This window comes from Myotis lucifugus, unplaced genomic scaffold (genome assembly GCF_000147115.1).
Source record: "Myotis lucifugus unplaced genomic scaffold, Myoluc2.0 scaffold_704, whole genome shotgun sequence".
NCBI lineage: Eukaryota > Metazoa > Chordata > Mammalia > Chiroptera > Vespertilionidae > Myotis > Myotis lucifugus.
In genome coordinates this window covers 200,748-216,405 of record NW_005871752.1, presented here as the reverse complement: position 1 = coordinate 216,405, position 15,658 = coordinate 200,748, and the positions used below count along the sequence as shown (strand labels likewise).

Genomic DNA, 15,658 nt, shown 5'->3' with positions numbered 1-15,658 from the left:
ATAAACAAAACCCCCCTTTTTTTTTTGTTGTGGGGGGGGGGGGGGGCGGGGGGGCGGGCGCTGGACGACACGGCCCTTCACCCAGGCTTGGTGCACGTGCGTGCCGGCGAGAGGCCGGTGTTCTGGAGCCAAGGGGGCGGTGGCGGGAGAGATGAGCGTGTGGCCCGCCCTCGCCTCCCTCAGGGTGACCGCAGGCTTTGCCGTCACGAGTGCTGGGCAGACAGGGGTTCTCCCAGGCCGTTGGCTGTTGCTTTGCAGGCCCGTCTGTAGAGTAGACGGTGGAAGGAAGCGGGGAGTCCAGCTCCGGACAGGACAACTAGAGCCAGAGGGTGGCAGGGGGGCCAGGCTTGTCAGTGGGCTCACAGAGTCCGAGCACTGGCCCACATGGGGCTGAGCAAAGAAGAACCCCACGACCTCTGCTGCCACCTGTGTCCACGACACCTGCAGACATGGCCTGACGTCTTGTGCCCAAGAGGAGACCTAGTCACTCCGGTTTAGGTCTAATCATGGGAACTGGGTCAAAGTAAACTTTATCTTGGTCCTGCCTCGGAAAGAATTTCACACGGTCATTGAAAATGTAGTGTCTTCAGGTTGAAAATTCATGCTTTTGGGTCATCTAACTTCTTTTGACAGTTTAGTCCTTCCCCAAATAAGGTTTTTGGGATATTTTTAGACACCCCCCACCCCACTCCCACATGCGTGCGCACACACACAAGCACACTGGGGTACAGGAGAGTCACACACACGTACACACACATACTGGGGTACAGGAGAGTCACACACACATACACACACACATACTGGGGTACAGGAGAGTCACACATACACACACACACTGAGGTACAGGGAAAGTCACGGCATCAGACCAGGGTGTGGTTTCCAGGTGGCCCCTCTCAGCTGGCTGTGAACTCGCCAGGTCTCATTCAGACCAGCAGGGTCGTGTGCTGTCTCTACAACGGGGGGATGACATTCTTGATGGCCTCAAAGGCTAAACTGAGCCGTGTTCTCTCTCTCAGGCATCACCAAAATCAAGAGAGACATTGTGTTTGCCGCCAGCCTCTACCTGTAGGAGCCACGGGACGTGGGGTGGCCTGTCCGCCTCCCGTCGGGTTGCAGATGACCACATGTGCGAGCAGCGCTCGGCTCGCCCTCCCACGACAGTTGTCCTCAGACGTGAACACGTCATTTGAATCAAGCACCATCGCAGACATTGTACATAAGCATTGCGTTTTTAATAAAAATGTACAGGTGAGGCATTGTCGAAAGGCTGACATTTCTTCGTGGACTTGGAGCTATTAGACAGCCGCCGTGTTAGGGAACTATGTACACACAGGGAAGTGAGCGTCGGGAATAGCAGCAGAGTCCCTCCCGGGCTGTGCACACGGGGACCGCCCTCCTCTCTGGGCAGCATCCTTCCCCCTCGGCCTCGCGCCTTCAGGGCTGATTGTTCCGGAAGTGATTCTCGCCGGAGGCTGTTTCATGCAGGTTTGTATGAGAAGCCTCCTCCTTTCTTTCCTTAAAAGAATTTCTCTCCTTGAAGAAATCTGATACATACACCACCTACAGGGAACAGGTTATACTCAGAGTAAGTTTAGAAGCCACAGGCAAAGTCTCAGCAAGCAGTGAGCAAAACTGACTGGAGAGCAGGACACGCGTTACGGGGTAGGACTGAGGGCACAACCATATGCTCCCGGGCATGTCTGTCCAAGGGGGTCACCCCGTGGAGCTGCGTTTTATGTTTGGGGCGAAGAGCCTCACTCTGCTGGCAATTGTTACTCTTCATGTAAATTTGCTTTTTTCCAATTCATTACCAACAAGAACACGGCTGTAGTCAGAGCCTTTCACAAGGAGCACACGGGGACTCCGGTGTCCATCTGTGTCCACCCTGGCGTGACTGGGCAGCCCTGCACTCTGGCCTGGACCCCGGCGGGCATGCGCCCTGCCACCGCGGTCTCACAGGCGTCTCTCCACTCAATTACTGAGGGTTAAAGGAGGTACTCACCACCAGCACTGCGACCAGCGCCCCCTGGATGAGCCCCGTCAGCACGTCGCTCCAGTGGTGCTTGTAGTCGGACACGCGAGAAAGGCCCACGTAGATGGACGTGGCCACGAGGCCAAACTGCAGTGTGGGCCGCAGGAGCCTCGCCCAGTCCGCCCGCATCCTGGCCTGAAGGTAGAGCTAACGGAGAGAGCGTGTCAACCAGGAGCTGAAACGACTTCACCTCAGGTGTCCCCTCGCCTCTACAGGGCTGGTGTGTCTCAAATGACCCGTAGACGTTAAATATCAGTCATTAAATAGCCGATATTTTTATCACACGTGGAATAAGGCTTCAGGCAAGCGTCCTAAAAGTTCACCCTTTTAAGCAGAACAAAACAAACTACTACCCAGGAACTTCTCAGGATTTACTGCCTCCGCAGGCAGGTCGCCTCGCCCGTGTCCCAGGACAGAGGGCGCCTTTGGACTAGGGTTTCAGCCCCGCAGTCTGTCCAAGGCTCACACGAAGGCACGGAGGCCAGCGCTGCTGACAGCGCGTCTCGGGCTGAGTGTCTAGAGCAAGTCTGCTTAATGCTCAGCAACTGACACCCGGGGGCTCCACTGCCTCGGCTCACTCACAGGTAAGTGTAACCACTGCCTGAGTCAGCGCCGCTGTGGTCCAGCCCTCGCCCCACAGAGGGTTCTCTGCACCCCCTTTCCAGTTCTGACCTTCCCCACCGAGCCCTGCGCGCTCCTCCCGGCCGCCTGCCTGACAACGCAGCCTCAGGACCCTGACGGAGACATCTGGGTTTCCTGTGAGCGCCTCTTGGCTAATCTGGGCTCATTAAAAGCACGTTTTTGGTCTAATGTCTATCCAGTGAGGACATGAAAACTCAATAGAAAACTGTGTGTGGCTGTGCTTATTCAGAACAGACAGGCCCGCGACCAGCTGTTGGGCACACTGTGCTCTGTTCTCAGCAGCTGGGAGCACCTGGTTCTGAAGATGCACGCCCGGCGGGGGGCTCTCAGCTGTGGGCTTAGGTGCTGCTGGCTTTCCACAGTCCCCCCCCCCCCCCAGCTGGAAGGGAGAGGGCAGTGACCCCTCGGTGCGGGCAGCAGGGGCGGGCGGGCCTTCCGGTCACTCGTCACACAGCAGGGTTCGACCAGGACAGTCCCCACGACTCCTCGGTGCCCGGGCAGCGCAGGCCCAGGGGGTTTGCAGTGAGGGTTAGAGGGAAGCAGAGGGATTACCACGAGCCGAGAATGGATGCGGCTCCCCACTCCCTGCCAGACCCGAAGGTCTGCGCTAGCTTAGACCTGAGAGAGGAGGCGTGATTTAAAGGACACCTGAGCCTCCCACTAGAGCCGCTCCCTCCAACAGGAAGGGACGTGGGCTTCCCGGAGACACACAGGAAAACACCTCACGTCCTCCACTAACCTTTACCCAGCCCCTCCCCCAGTCTCCTCTGCAAAAGGGGCAGCCAGACCAAGGCCACAGGAGCGAGGGGGAGGGGGGCAGCTGCAAAGCCGGTCCATTCCCCGTCTCTGGTAGGAGAAACCGACCAGTTGGTGTCCAAGCAAGAACTCCAAGCAAATCAAACCACCCAGACGGCGCATAGCCGTGTCAGGAGCAGGAGCTAGTGGAGAAGAGCCAGCCTCGGGGTCCACCTGGGCATGAGGGGCAGTCTGGGCAGCAGCCGTCACGGCCGTGGCAGACGGGCACCCACTCTAAGGAGCTCACGGCACAGCAGGGGGCAGGTGACAGGCGTCGGCTGACAAGAGTGCGTGAGGTGGCCCACGGGAGAGGCCACGTGCACTCACTGCGCACCAGGGGAGGGTGGGGGCTGCAGGGAGAGCCCTGACTGCGTCACGCAGGCACGTACTCACCGCCAGGAACAGCATGCAGTACATGGAGAAGGAGGAGTGGCCCGAGTAGAAGGACAGCCTGGAAGAGAGGAGAGAGGTTCATTCTCTCCTGGAGGCCCAGGCGTCCTCCCCGGCCCCTGGCACCCTCTTCCCCTTTAGAACCAGGAGGGGGAGGCAGGACAGGGCAGGGCAGCTCGGGGCGGCTGTGGTGGCACTCAGGATGGCTGAGTCCTGGAGCCAGCCCGCCAGGCTCGCCACAGCAGCTCTGACACCAGAACCGGCCCAGGGCCTGCGGGTTATTCTCCACCTGCAGTCGGCCCCAAGGAACACGCCTCTGGAACGTTCACAAGTGACTGCTTTTTATAAGACAAGCTCTGAAGTTTAAGACAGCGACAGGTTAGTGTCCTCAGTGGGCGTCCAGCCGGGGCTCCCCCAGGCTGTAGGGCTGCTTCCTCTGCGACAGCCCTGGAGTTGGACAGTGTCAGACGCACCGTTCGGCCCGCAGAGCCTAAAGCATTTACTCCCTGGGAGGGGGGGCAGCTGCTCATCCTGGGCTACCAGGGACCTACAAGGTCTGCTGCACACCATGACGTGTTGGAGATGAGAGCTGCACTAAGTGCTTTAAATCGACGAGGACGGGAAATGGGGGGACGGGCGCAGTGAGGAGAACAGAGCCGGCCCTCAACTCAGTGCCGGCCGCCGGCACCCACTCCAAGCCGCACCGCGCCGCCACGCGGGCCCTCACACGGGCACGCACCTGCCCTCCTTCACTTTCTGCGGGTTCCCTCGGCAGACGTAGTTTTCAATGTAACCGTCGCTGCTGCAGTTGATCTTTGACCAATCGGGGTCGCAGACGTCCAGGAAGTGCGGCCGCAGCCTGCCGATGGAGTACTTGGCGATGTCGGTCAGGGACTGGCTGGCAGCCGCGCCAAACAGGAACGTGCCCACGGCCTTGTAAATGGTGGCCACATAGTTATTCCTGACGAAGGAATTCGAGTGCAAGAGGTTACAGTAAACACACAGGGCTTCTCCGATGACCATCTGAAAAAGAAACAGAAGAACATGTGAGAGCAGCAAACAGGCACTTTAAACAAAATTAAAAATAGAAAAGAAAGTGGTAAATCACAATAAAATTATTTTAAAAACAATGCTCCTTTCTTTACGCATGCGGAGTCCACTTAGGACAGCTGAGCACAGAAAGGGGGTCGGGTCAATGGCCAAGCCAGAGGAATGTCCGTCCCCCTACAACCTTGCTTCTTGTACGGAAATAAACAGTTTGAATAAGCAGACAGTGATGTGGACAAAAACAGTCTGTTCACAGAACACGACCCCCACTGGAGCATCCCTTATGGAAGGCTACATCTTCGTTCTTCCCAGACACTCCGTACGTCAAAACAGCCATCGCGTTAAAAGGGGGAGAAACAAAGGTGGATGAGAATTTTAAGGAGTAAAACATCGAAAATACAAGCAGGGACCTATCCCTGAGGCCAGTGGCGCAGAGGGCAGAGGAGGCCGAGGGAGCGGGAGCGGGAGGCCGGGCGCCCTGACGCCCCTTCTCCAGGAAAACCTCCCAGGGCCTCCTCCCACTGCCGCCTGCAGAGCTGCAGGCCACGCCTCCCAGGCCCCGTGCAGCGGGGACCAACGTGCAGCCATGGAATGAGGTCAGAGGCACAAAAAGGTCTACAAATACTTGACAAGTTCACAGACTAATACTCTGAGAAATTTAAAAAAAACACACACACACCAAATGGCAACATTATAAAAACTACATTTGCTAATAAAACAAGCCACACCAGCTGCCTGAGCCCAAAGTAAAGGCCTGAGTGGCCTGCTGCCCAGTCCTGCGGAGCGGCTGAGTCACAGCTTCCCTCAGACCTGCTGGCTCACTGCTTCGTCCCACGTAAGGATGGTTCGCCTGCACGAACAGTTTACAGTGCTGGCCACCCCTGGTGCGCGGGCGAGCCCCGCCACCTCGCGGAAGGAGCTCAGAACCTGGTCCCGACGTTCCTCCTTCCCCGGCCCCCCAGCTCCCAAAGTCCCTCCTGAGCTGGAACTCTGATGCTGGCTGTGAGCCCTTCCTACAAAAGCAGAATGGATGTCCAGCTCACTAGGAAGCCGGTGCCACCACGTGACCTAACACATGACCTCACAGTGGGCGCTGAATAAACTAACTGAAGATGCTGCCTCGGGGTAAACACGTGGAGCCCACAGGAGGCTCCTGGTTGGGGTGCTTGTGTGCAGACCTCGCCTGTCCCGAGACAGGCCCCCAGGGGGTGGCTGCACTGCCGGGCCTGCCCGGCCACCTGCTCCACCTCCCGGGCTGCTGGGGGCCCAGCACCGGACAGACCAGCGGCAGGAGACTCTCTGGTTTGGTTGTGGAGTTGGTCCTGGGCCACTCAGAACAGGTACCAAGTGTGTCAACCCCAATTTGGGCGGGTGAGACCTCACGGCCCAGCTGTCGCTGCGTGAGCAGTCAACCGCTTTCCCGAAACGAGGCTGGACTTCCGGAGCCTCTTGTCAGGATGAAGGATGAAGGGCCTGGCTCTCGCCCTGGGGACAGAGGAGCTGCTGGGCGCGCCTGGAGCCCGGGCTCAGTGCAGGCTGACCCGCAGGAGCACACGCTGGAGTGTGACTGCGACAGGAGGCGGGACTCGGACGCCGACCCGTGCAGCCAGCCCGCGCCGTTCCGATCGTGGGCTCCGGCTCCAGTGAGCAGCGGGCCAGAGGGAGGTGCTGAACGGCTCTTCCAGGTAAACGAGGGTGAGTCTGCGTGACCGGCACGTGGCAGCCATCTTTTTGTTTCGTTTACTCTCTTCTCCTGCCTTTGAGCCGTATGTCCATTCTCAACCTCTGGGGACGCCCACACTCACGAGACCTAATCTGTGGCCTAATTTCAGAGCTGGGGTGACGGTCACGCATTACTCACTCAGACCAGACAGAGAGAATAAACCAAGAACTAAAGAGACGGGGGAGCAGAGAGAACGCTGTTGAAGGTCAGTCTAGTGATGACCTAAGGCAGCATCAGAGCCTGCTCGGCGTGACCCTGTCCATCTCTACGCCGTCTCTACGTTCGCCTTCGCTTGGGCCCACCTTCCCAAAACAGCACCCAGGACCCCTGGCCTGTTTCCACTGCTGCCTCCATACCTCCGAACACCTCGGCCCTCATTCTACTCAGTCTCCCTCAGAAGTCGCAGTCGTTCAGCGGGCACAGGGTGCCAGCCCTCGCTGCCTCCGTGGGGGGTGCCGGCCAGCCTGCCACGCCTCCTCACTGAGCTCTCCTACCGCCATCCTCGTGTTTGTGGATTGTTTGCAATCCGCGTTCAAGGCCTGGGTGAGTCTGAGTCCTAGGCCTAAAAGGCTTTTTAAGGAGATGGTTTACCTTCCGACCACGTGGGCCTGCAAGAAGCTGAGCTAATGAATAAACTGCAGCTACTTTACACGAGCACGTGAGCCTCTGCCTCGAGCAGCGCCTGTCCCTGCTGAGGGGTCTGTGTGCAGGCGGCACGCCATGCACCGTGCGGCGGGCGGGTTGGTGTAGAACCGGCCCTGGTCTCCTCGCTGTTGTTACTTTCCACGTGAAGACAACGTGCTCACGGGGTGCGAAACGGTCCGAGCTGCGTGTCACTGACGGGACAGGAGGGCTGGGTGCTGGGCGGCCGGCACCCCGACCCGCAGTGCGGCCGTCCGTCCTCTGCAGCGACCTGGGCAGCTGCACCTGCAGAGCATGTTACTGAGCTACTGAGCGAAGCCCAGGAAAGTGGACTCCTATCTGCAACCGAGAGGCCTCTACGCTCTCCGTGTAAACAGTGATCTCTCAGGAACACAGACTTCACAGAAGACCCTACGCTCACTCCACCCTCAATGGAAGAATCAGAGGCTTAGCTTTCTTCCCTTCAGTAGTAAAACCCAGCAGGAGGACCTTCGGTTAAAGGGACCACTAGTTCCTAACCCTCGCCCTCCGGAGGAGTCTCCGAGGTCACTGCGTAACCCCCGAGCCAGGACCGGGCGGCCCCACCGTGGCAGCCGGGACGCCCTGAGGAACCTGGTCTCAGGGACACTGGAGCAGAGGTTTTCTTGTGTCGATGATGCACTGTCATCGCGAGCGATTCCCCTGCAGAGCTGAGGACTGTGGTCATGCCTGAGCAGGACATTCCATTTCTGAATGAAGAAGTGTCTTTATTTTTAATTAATTCCCCAAATGACAACCCTGAGGCTATGATCTTGGCCCATCTCCTGGGTGGGACCACATTTTCTGCGTTTGACTAAGGTGAGTCTTGCTTCTCCAGTTACAAGTTCTGAAGCACAAGTCCTCGCCTCTCCTCTCTGGGCCGGGGACACAGTCCTCTCTGTAGGCCTGAGGCCTCCCCAGAGCAGGCCGGGCTCGCCCGCCTCGGTCACTGTCACCCCCCAGAGCGCTGGTGTGACCTGAAACTCCTTTGAAGTAACCGTGGGTTAAATGAAGGCTTAACATGAGTTAGCAAATTTTCTTTTCCCGAATCAGTAACTAGAAAGTAGGTACAGAACAGTCTACCCAGATTCAGAAAGTTATAAACTAACATCCCACCCATGTCTAAAGTAGGAACATGATACTAGCATCAGCTATCGCAGGATCACTGAACGAGAGCCAGAGCTCCAGCAGCCACTGGCTGAGAGGCGCAGCGAGCTCCTCCGGTGACCGTGGCTCTGCTCTGGTCCCACCGACAGGAAATAACAGCTTCAGGCAAAGCTGAAAGCACACACATCGCTTTAAGGGTTACGCACTCGTCATTCACAGATAACATCAACATTAAGCCCACGGACCAAAAGGGAGAATGTGAAGAATGGATGTAACTTACGACGATGACACTGAATGGAATGAGTATTCCCCCCAGTAACGCATAAGGGATGGTGTCTTCCTTGTATGGGTACTTGATGGACACGTCATTACAGAACAGTCCTCGCTGGAAGGGGGTGTGCCTTGAAGTGAGAATTGCAAAAGGCAATCCGGCTAGCAAAGGGAATAAATGAAAACATCATTAAAAGTGGAGCATCAGCACGAATCAACGGCAACAGTGATCCCAGAGGCTGTCAGCACGCGGGAGGGCGCAGCAGTGCAGGCGGGAGAGGAGGTGCAGGCAGGGCCCCGCTTCTTCCACAGGCAACGCCCTTCCAGGCCTCCTGGCACACTGCCACCCGGAGGGACTCTTCCCTTCCTGCCCAGCTCCCTTCTCGTGCCCTTGTCATTTCAGCACTATTTTCACACCCATTTGTCACAGACTTTGCTTTCCACCCAGGTCTAGGTCACACCACACCCAGGCCTGGTCACACCACACTCAGGCCTGGTCACCGGCCAGGCCACCCGAGGGTCTGAGGAAGCTCTCCCCCTGGCGCTGGGACTGTCCACAGCGAGGGCACAGCGGCTGCGGCTGCGGGAGGAGCCGAGCTGAAAACCAAGTCTCTGAGGAAAGACGCACGTGGGCCAGGCACAGCAGCAGCACCAGACACACTGCTCCGCAGCGCCTCCCTGAGGACGGCCTCCGCTCAGCTCCGGAACGTCCAGCTCCGGCTGATGTGGCCTTTAGAAGCCCTTCTCCTGCTGCGCCGAGCTCCGCAGACCGATGCACACGGCAGCACACGGACTAGTACCGTCTGGCACTGAAGTCACAGTTTAGCAGAAACCCTCGACACGCGGTCTGCCCCGTGTCCAAGCAGGGAGGGTCCCCGCAGTGCCGCTCCCGCTAGGCTGACACGCTGGTGTCCACGCACGACCCTCCCAGTTCTCATGAGCCCAGGGAGCCCGAAGGCCACGCCTCTGCTCTCTGCGGAGCACAGCCCACAGGCAGGTGGGAAGGAGCGGCAAGTCCCTATTTCCTGCATCCTCCCCGGACACCGGCGCCCGAGTTCATTTCTCTGGGGAAGCCACTCTGCCGTAGCGTGAACTCGGTAGAGGTCCAGGTGCTCACAAGGTTCCCAAAGCCATATTCTCGTAAATGCTACATTTTAGAAAAACCCGCTAGAGCGGACTGTGCTAGCTGACCCCACGCACCTCCCACCGTCTGCATTCAGGCTCCAACACAAGCACAGCCCTTCCCCAGGCTCAGCCTCCCACACCACCCCGCACGGGCACATTTCTCCTGTTTGCAGAGACCCACCACGTCTACAATTCGCTTCACCTGCCAGAACTCTATGCATAACACACTGCATGCTTCTGAACTGCTTTAAATTTTCAAAGAGCACTTCTCTCTTGGAGTAAGATATCTAGAACAGAAATTGAACCCACATCTGATTAGTGCCTAAAACTTGGTAGGTTTTATGTCCTTATTCTCAGAAAAAATTCACATTGGAAAATGTTTTTAGCAGGCATATTAAGTTGTGGCTTTTTCCCCTTTGACCACAGAAACTATGTTAGAAATTATTCTTAGATTTAGAAAAATATTTGTGGGTGTTTTTAGAATAGGAGGAAACAAAATAAAGTACATATATGTATAATTAGTCCATTTTTAAAAATAGGGATATTCGAGTGGACAAATACCGAGTAGATCCATGGTGCGAGGGATTCCGCTGGACGCGACAGGACACGCAGCTGAGCACCACACAGAACACTCGCGGCAGCAAGTGAGGGGCACGCGGGCACGCAGTCGGTCTCGCTGCCACCGGCCCGGGCACCGCTCACCTGCTGTCGCTAGGCAGACCTGCCTTTTGCAAAGCTTTCATCTACGTCACATGGTGCGTGGGGTTCTGTGATGGGAGGGTCATCGTGTGGGAGCACGCAGCTCGCTCCTGTTTGCTGATGACCAGGGTCCTGGTCACACGCGGAGACGTCTGCTTCATCCACTCGCCAGCCGACGGACGCTCGGGTCGTCTCCGGTTCTGTCCTTTATGACTAATGACCAGGGTGGTGCCCTCGGACAGACAATGGTCACGCATCCGGCTTCCTGAGAAGCTGCCGGCTGCTTTCCGAGTGGCTGCAGCTCTGCACCTCCCGCCTTCTGCTCCTCAAGGCGCCACATGGCTGGTGACGTGAGCCCAGAGAGTCAGGCCCTCTGCACGTGAACTCACTCACACGGACAGTCACAGCCGCCCTCCTCCAGTGCAGCTAGAACACATCGCAGAGAGCACGTGACACGGAAACGCTTCGCTTCCACACACGCCAACCACAGAACCTCACCCACTGCCAGTCATCGCAAGCCCATCAGACGTGGGCACCCCCTCCTCTCCAACCCTCCTGCACAGACACTCTGCGTCTCGATACGTCACTCAAATATCAACGAGTGTATAAGTAGAAACACTGCCGACGGGGTGTCCAGCAAACCTGAGAAACCCAGCTAACGGGGAACTACACACACACCTCCCCCAGCGATGCCACAGGCTCACCCACCGGGCGGAGACTGAAGCCTGCTCCTCTGACTGCAGGACAGTATCCCATGGACCGGAAACAGCAGGTGCCCAGGAGAGATGGTGTGCACGCCAGAGCCCACAGCAGCCAACCGCTGAGGGACACGCGGGCTCAGGGCTAAGAAATCCTGACAGATGCCAGGCCCCTCGAGACCTGTTGCGAGGTCAGGTGCCACGCTCAGTGGCACAGAAACACACGGAACGGAGAGGGCGGTGTCCGCCTGTGGGTTCTCAGGCTCATGTCCCTCTCCCGACGCCTGCACCGGAAGGGGAGGCCCAGCTGCTGGAGAAAGGGCTCTGCTATTTCGCCAGCTGCCTGTGCCGCTTGGCTAGCAGCTGTGTGAGGCTGTGGGTGGGGACTGCACTTTCTCCAGCAGGCCTTCTGCAGAGCTCCCTTGTTTATTCTCCCAGATGGAAAATGCCACGGAGGAAAGTCAATTTTGAAAATACATTTCTCAAAAGATGCCAGGAGGACCTAATATACAATCACACTGATAAGATAGCAGAAAGACTATGCTGATGCCTTCTTTTCCTTCTGCTTATATCTATAATAATAAAAGCATAATATGCTAATTAGACCAGATGTCCTTCTGGACGACCTTCCGGATGAAGTTGGGGCTGCGAGGGAAGCCCGGGTCCTGGGTGCCAGAGGGAAGCCGGTGCTGGCAGCTGGGGAAGGAAGGCCTACTCTTGCATGAATTTCGTACATCAGGCCTCTAGTGTGACAATAAAACTCTGCTGACCATTCTATACAGCAGCAATGAACAACTGAAAACCAACATTAAAAGCACAATACCATTTGTGATAGTCCGAAACACTGAAATCCTTAGGCATAAACCTCACAAACCGTGTGGGCTCTGTGTGCTGAAAGTGACAAAACACGGATGAAGTCAGTCAGAGGCCTAGAGAAGACTCGACGGAAGAGTTAGCAAGGGGAAGGCGTCGTTCTCTCCAAAGGGACGTGACTCTTGTAGAGATCCTGCCAGACTGCTGGTAGACACACTGACTCTAAAATGTGTGTGGAAAGCAAGGCAACCAGAGAGCTAAGAGAGTTTTGAAAAAGGGCTCATTCTTTGTACTGTACAGTTCTGTGGCTTTCGACAAATTCAGAGTGTCCCAAAAAACGTATACATACTTCGATCATAAAGTCAGTGTTTATTAACATACTAGAGGCCCGACGCACGAAATTTGTGCAAGGGGCTCGGCCCTCAAAGCCCGACTGCCTCTCAGCCCCACAGCCCCGCCCACTGGTCGTTCCGGAAGGTCGTTCCGGAAGGTCGTTCCGCGGTCTGGTTTAATTAGCATATTAGCTTTTTATTATATAGGACAGTTCATTTTCCACATGCATTCCCAGTTATCATGGTGCAGTTTAGATCACTGTAAAATATTCAATGTCTCTTTAGGAGTTTTGTATGTTGGTCACACACACACACACACACACACACACAGTTGGCTATACTATATTATTTTAGGCTAAACATAAGTTTACTAAAAGGCTGTGCTATAGAATAATCAAGACCTAAGAGAAGCAACTACTCACAGTCAATGTAAAATAACCTGGGAAATGCAGAAAGTACGTTTTCTGTTCCCAAACTAGATCCATTTTACACTCTAGAAAAAGGATATGCATTGCCATATAGGGGTTTGGGAATTAACTTTCATCACTCTAAAAGTTGCATACAAATTCAAGCTTCTATCTTTTTCTAGAAATGTGACATTTATGAAAGTAAATGTATAAGGACCTGGGGAGTGAAAAGGTAAACCTACACAAAGCCAGAGGGAAGGGAAACATTTAGTGTGAAATTAGATCCTTAAAACCCAAAAAGAAACGTTAAGCCAAGAAAACATAAAAATCTATAGTCTTCCCTTTGGCTGAGGCCCTCTACGTCTGAGGTGACATGTAAACTATGAAAATGAACAGACAAGTCGCCGCGGGCACCAGCCGCACATGCAGCCCGACAGCCTCATGCTGCTACTGCTTTTACCAGAAACACGTTTTCATTAGAAAATCTTTGCAGATCACCGCTCCAATATTGGGAATGAGAACGCAAGGATTTACCCAAGTCTTTTTCTACTACTTTTTGAAAATTTAGCTGTATTTTTCCTAATTTAAGCTGTTTGATATTTATAATAACTCAAAAATGTTCACTATACAAAGAAGTATAAAACAAGGCACAAACTGAGTTTGCAGTGTGTTCACAATGGTATGAACACTGACCAGCCAGCCTGGCTGGGGTGGCCGTTGGTGGGAGCTTGGTCCTGTGCACAAAAGGTTGAAGGGTCAAAAATTCGATGAGCAGGCGCAGCACACACCCAGGACATGGGTTCGGTTCGATCCCGTGTCGGGGTGTGTACAGAAGGCAACCAATGGATCTCTCTCTCTCTCTCTCTCTTTCTTTCTCTCTCAATGAATAAAAACATGTCCTCAGGTGAAGATTTTTTAAAAAACCTGCCCAATTAAAGGAAATACTAGTAGTATAAGAATGTTAATGGTTTTCTTCAGGTAGCAGAACTAATTAGGGCGATTTCTCCTTCCTTTTTTCTTTATAACAGATTTTCTTAAATTCACTAATAAATATGTATTATTTTTATAATTTAACATTTTTTAGAAAGAGATGAAATGACTAAAAATCACTTCCTTATCCTCAAGCAACCATCTCCTCAAGTACAGGGTGGTTCACAGAAAACTCTACCTGGCAACAGCTGCTCACAGCCATGGCTGCAACCCAGGCCTGCACTGCGCCCAGCGGCGACGGCACGCCTGCTTTCCTGCGCACGGAGGCCGCGCTGCCGGCACAGCAGACGCGCCCAGTTATGGTGGAATTTACCTCTTGGGAAAAAGTATCTCCTTAAACTAAATACAGATGTTTCTCCCTTTTTATTCCTATATAAGTGGTTATAATCAAATTAGAGTGTATATGCTATCTATGGAAATATTTAATACGAGAGGCCCGGTGCATGAAATGTGTGCACTGGGGGAGAGGGGTGTCCCCTGGGGATCGGGCCTAAGCCAGCAGTCAGACATCCCTCTCGCAGTCCAGGGCTCTCACAGTCCAGGACTCCTTACCACCCACCTACAGCGAAGGCGGGAGAGGCTCCCGCCACCGCCGCTGCACTCTCCAGCCGTGAGCCTGGCTTCTGGCTGAGCAGCACTCCCCCTGTGGGAGCGCACTGATCACCAGGGGGCAGCTCCTGCACTGAGCATTCGCCCCCTGGTGGTCAGTGCGTGTCATAGCGACCGGGTTGTTCCCCTGTTCGGTCTATTTGCATATTAGGGTTTTATCGTATAGGATATCTTGGAACCTAACAAAATCCAAGTCCCCTTCACAACATGGTGCTAAAGACTATTAAAAAAATCTATTAGACAAAATGAACTGAGATATAAACTAGAAAACCCAAGGAGCAGGTTATTATTCAGAGGCAATTTGAGGGCAAACCAGGGAAGAAAAGAAAAGCCAGCCTCCCTGTTGTGGAGACAGGTGCTGAGCAAGCCCACTCCCTGGGGAGCCGGGCGGTCGGAGGAGAAACCTCCCGGGGCGCAGGAGACACAGGGAGGCACACAGAGGCACAGGGAGGTTCCGGAATCGGAGCCCAGGGTGAAGGACGCAAGCGCGACAGCTTATCTGCGGGTGGCACTTGGCCTAGAAGGGAACTTCCCGGGTTTCTGACATAACGAAGCCCAGCACTACCCCAGACCGATGACCTACCTCCAGCACCGCACAACCTCAACCCCCTGACCCGGTCTGAGGTGTCCTGAGGATTCTATTCTGCACATGTCTTATTTCTCAGGTTTAATACATACATCTGTCTCCTTCATTATGGCCTCAATTTCCATGTAATGATATGATAAAACAAGCACAATCTTAGCTTATCATGTTATTTATCAACACAAAATCGCCTTCTGGGCTTGCGCAGGTGTCTTCACTCATGTCGTGAAAGGTGTTGCTCCAAATGACTGGGGTGAGCCTTCCCCGCTAACAGATCACCCGTCAGTCTTCAGGACGACCCCACTTATTTCTGTGGCATCGCACCCCCTTTTCCCGGAGAAGCTGCCCCTGATGAACACAGCGGCCTGCTTCTCGGGCAGTGGGCAGTCAGCACACCCACCGGGAAGGCCGGGGTGGCCTCACCCCCAACGCCATCACTCCACCACCCTCCAGCACCACACACAGCGCCACCTACCTACACATGCATTTACTTACAGAGGAAATGGGTAACCCAAGCCCCAGCACGGTGAGCATGGTGCTGGTGACGGTACTGTCACGGTACGGGTACTGGATGCTGTTGTCTTTACAGAAAAAGCCTCTCTGAAATGGGTATATGTGGCCCAAATTTAGAGCAGCCATGGGCATGGAAGCTGTTGGGAAGGGAAAAAGACACACATGGTTACATTCAATTCACTTCATTAGGAGGCCAAGTCTACTGCATGGGGTGCACATCTTA

At 54.9% G+C, this 15,658-nt stretch overlaps 2 protein-coding genes across 9 annotated transcripts in view; one reads left to right on the top strand and one right to left on the bottom strand.

Moving 5' to 3' along the window:
* MTREX (Mtr4 exosome RNA helicase) overlaps nt 1-1,254 on the top strand; it is a 50,620-nt gene extending 49,366 nt beyond the window's left edge. For all 5 annotated transcript variants that reach the window (XM_014447734.2, XM_014447735.2, XM_023746596.1 and 2 more), the window contains one exon: nt 1,017-1,254. In XM_014447734.2, the coding sequence (XP_014303220.1) occupies nt 1,017-1,069 (53 nt within the window). In that variant the 3' untranslated portion in view covers nt 1,070-1,254. The remainder of the gene's footprint in view (nt 1-1,016) is intronic.
* The window catches only part of PLPP1 (phospholipid phosphatase 1), a 37,709-nt gene continuing 23,264 nt past the window's right edge, over nt 1,214-15,658 (bottom strand). For 2 of the 4 annotated variants that reach the window (XM_023746599.1, XM_023746598.1), the window contains exons 2-6: nt 8,677-8,828; nt 4,599-4,882; nt 3,863-3,920; nt 2,003-2,179; nt 1,214-1,560 (exon numbers count right to left, since the gene is read on the bottom strand). In XM_023746599.1, coding sequence (XP_023602367.1) covers nt 1,435-1,560; nt 2,003-2,179; nt 3,863-3,920; nt 4,599-4,882; nt 8,677-8,828 — 797 coding nt within the window. In that variant the 3' untranslated portion in view covers nt 1,214-1,434. Of the gene's footprint in view, nt 1,561-2,002; nt 2,180-3,862; nt 3,921-4,598; nt 4,883-8,676; nt 8,829-10,352; nt 10,381-15,417; nt 15,573-15,658 lie in introns of those variants that run through there. The other 2 variants (XM_014447737.2, XM_006105620.2) reach the window with 2 other exon arrangements.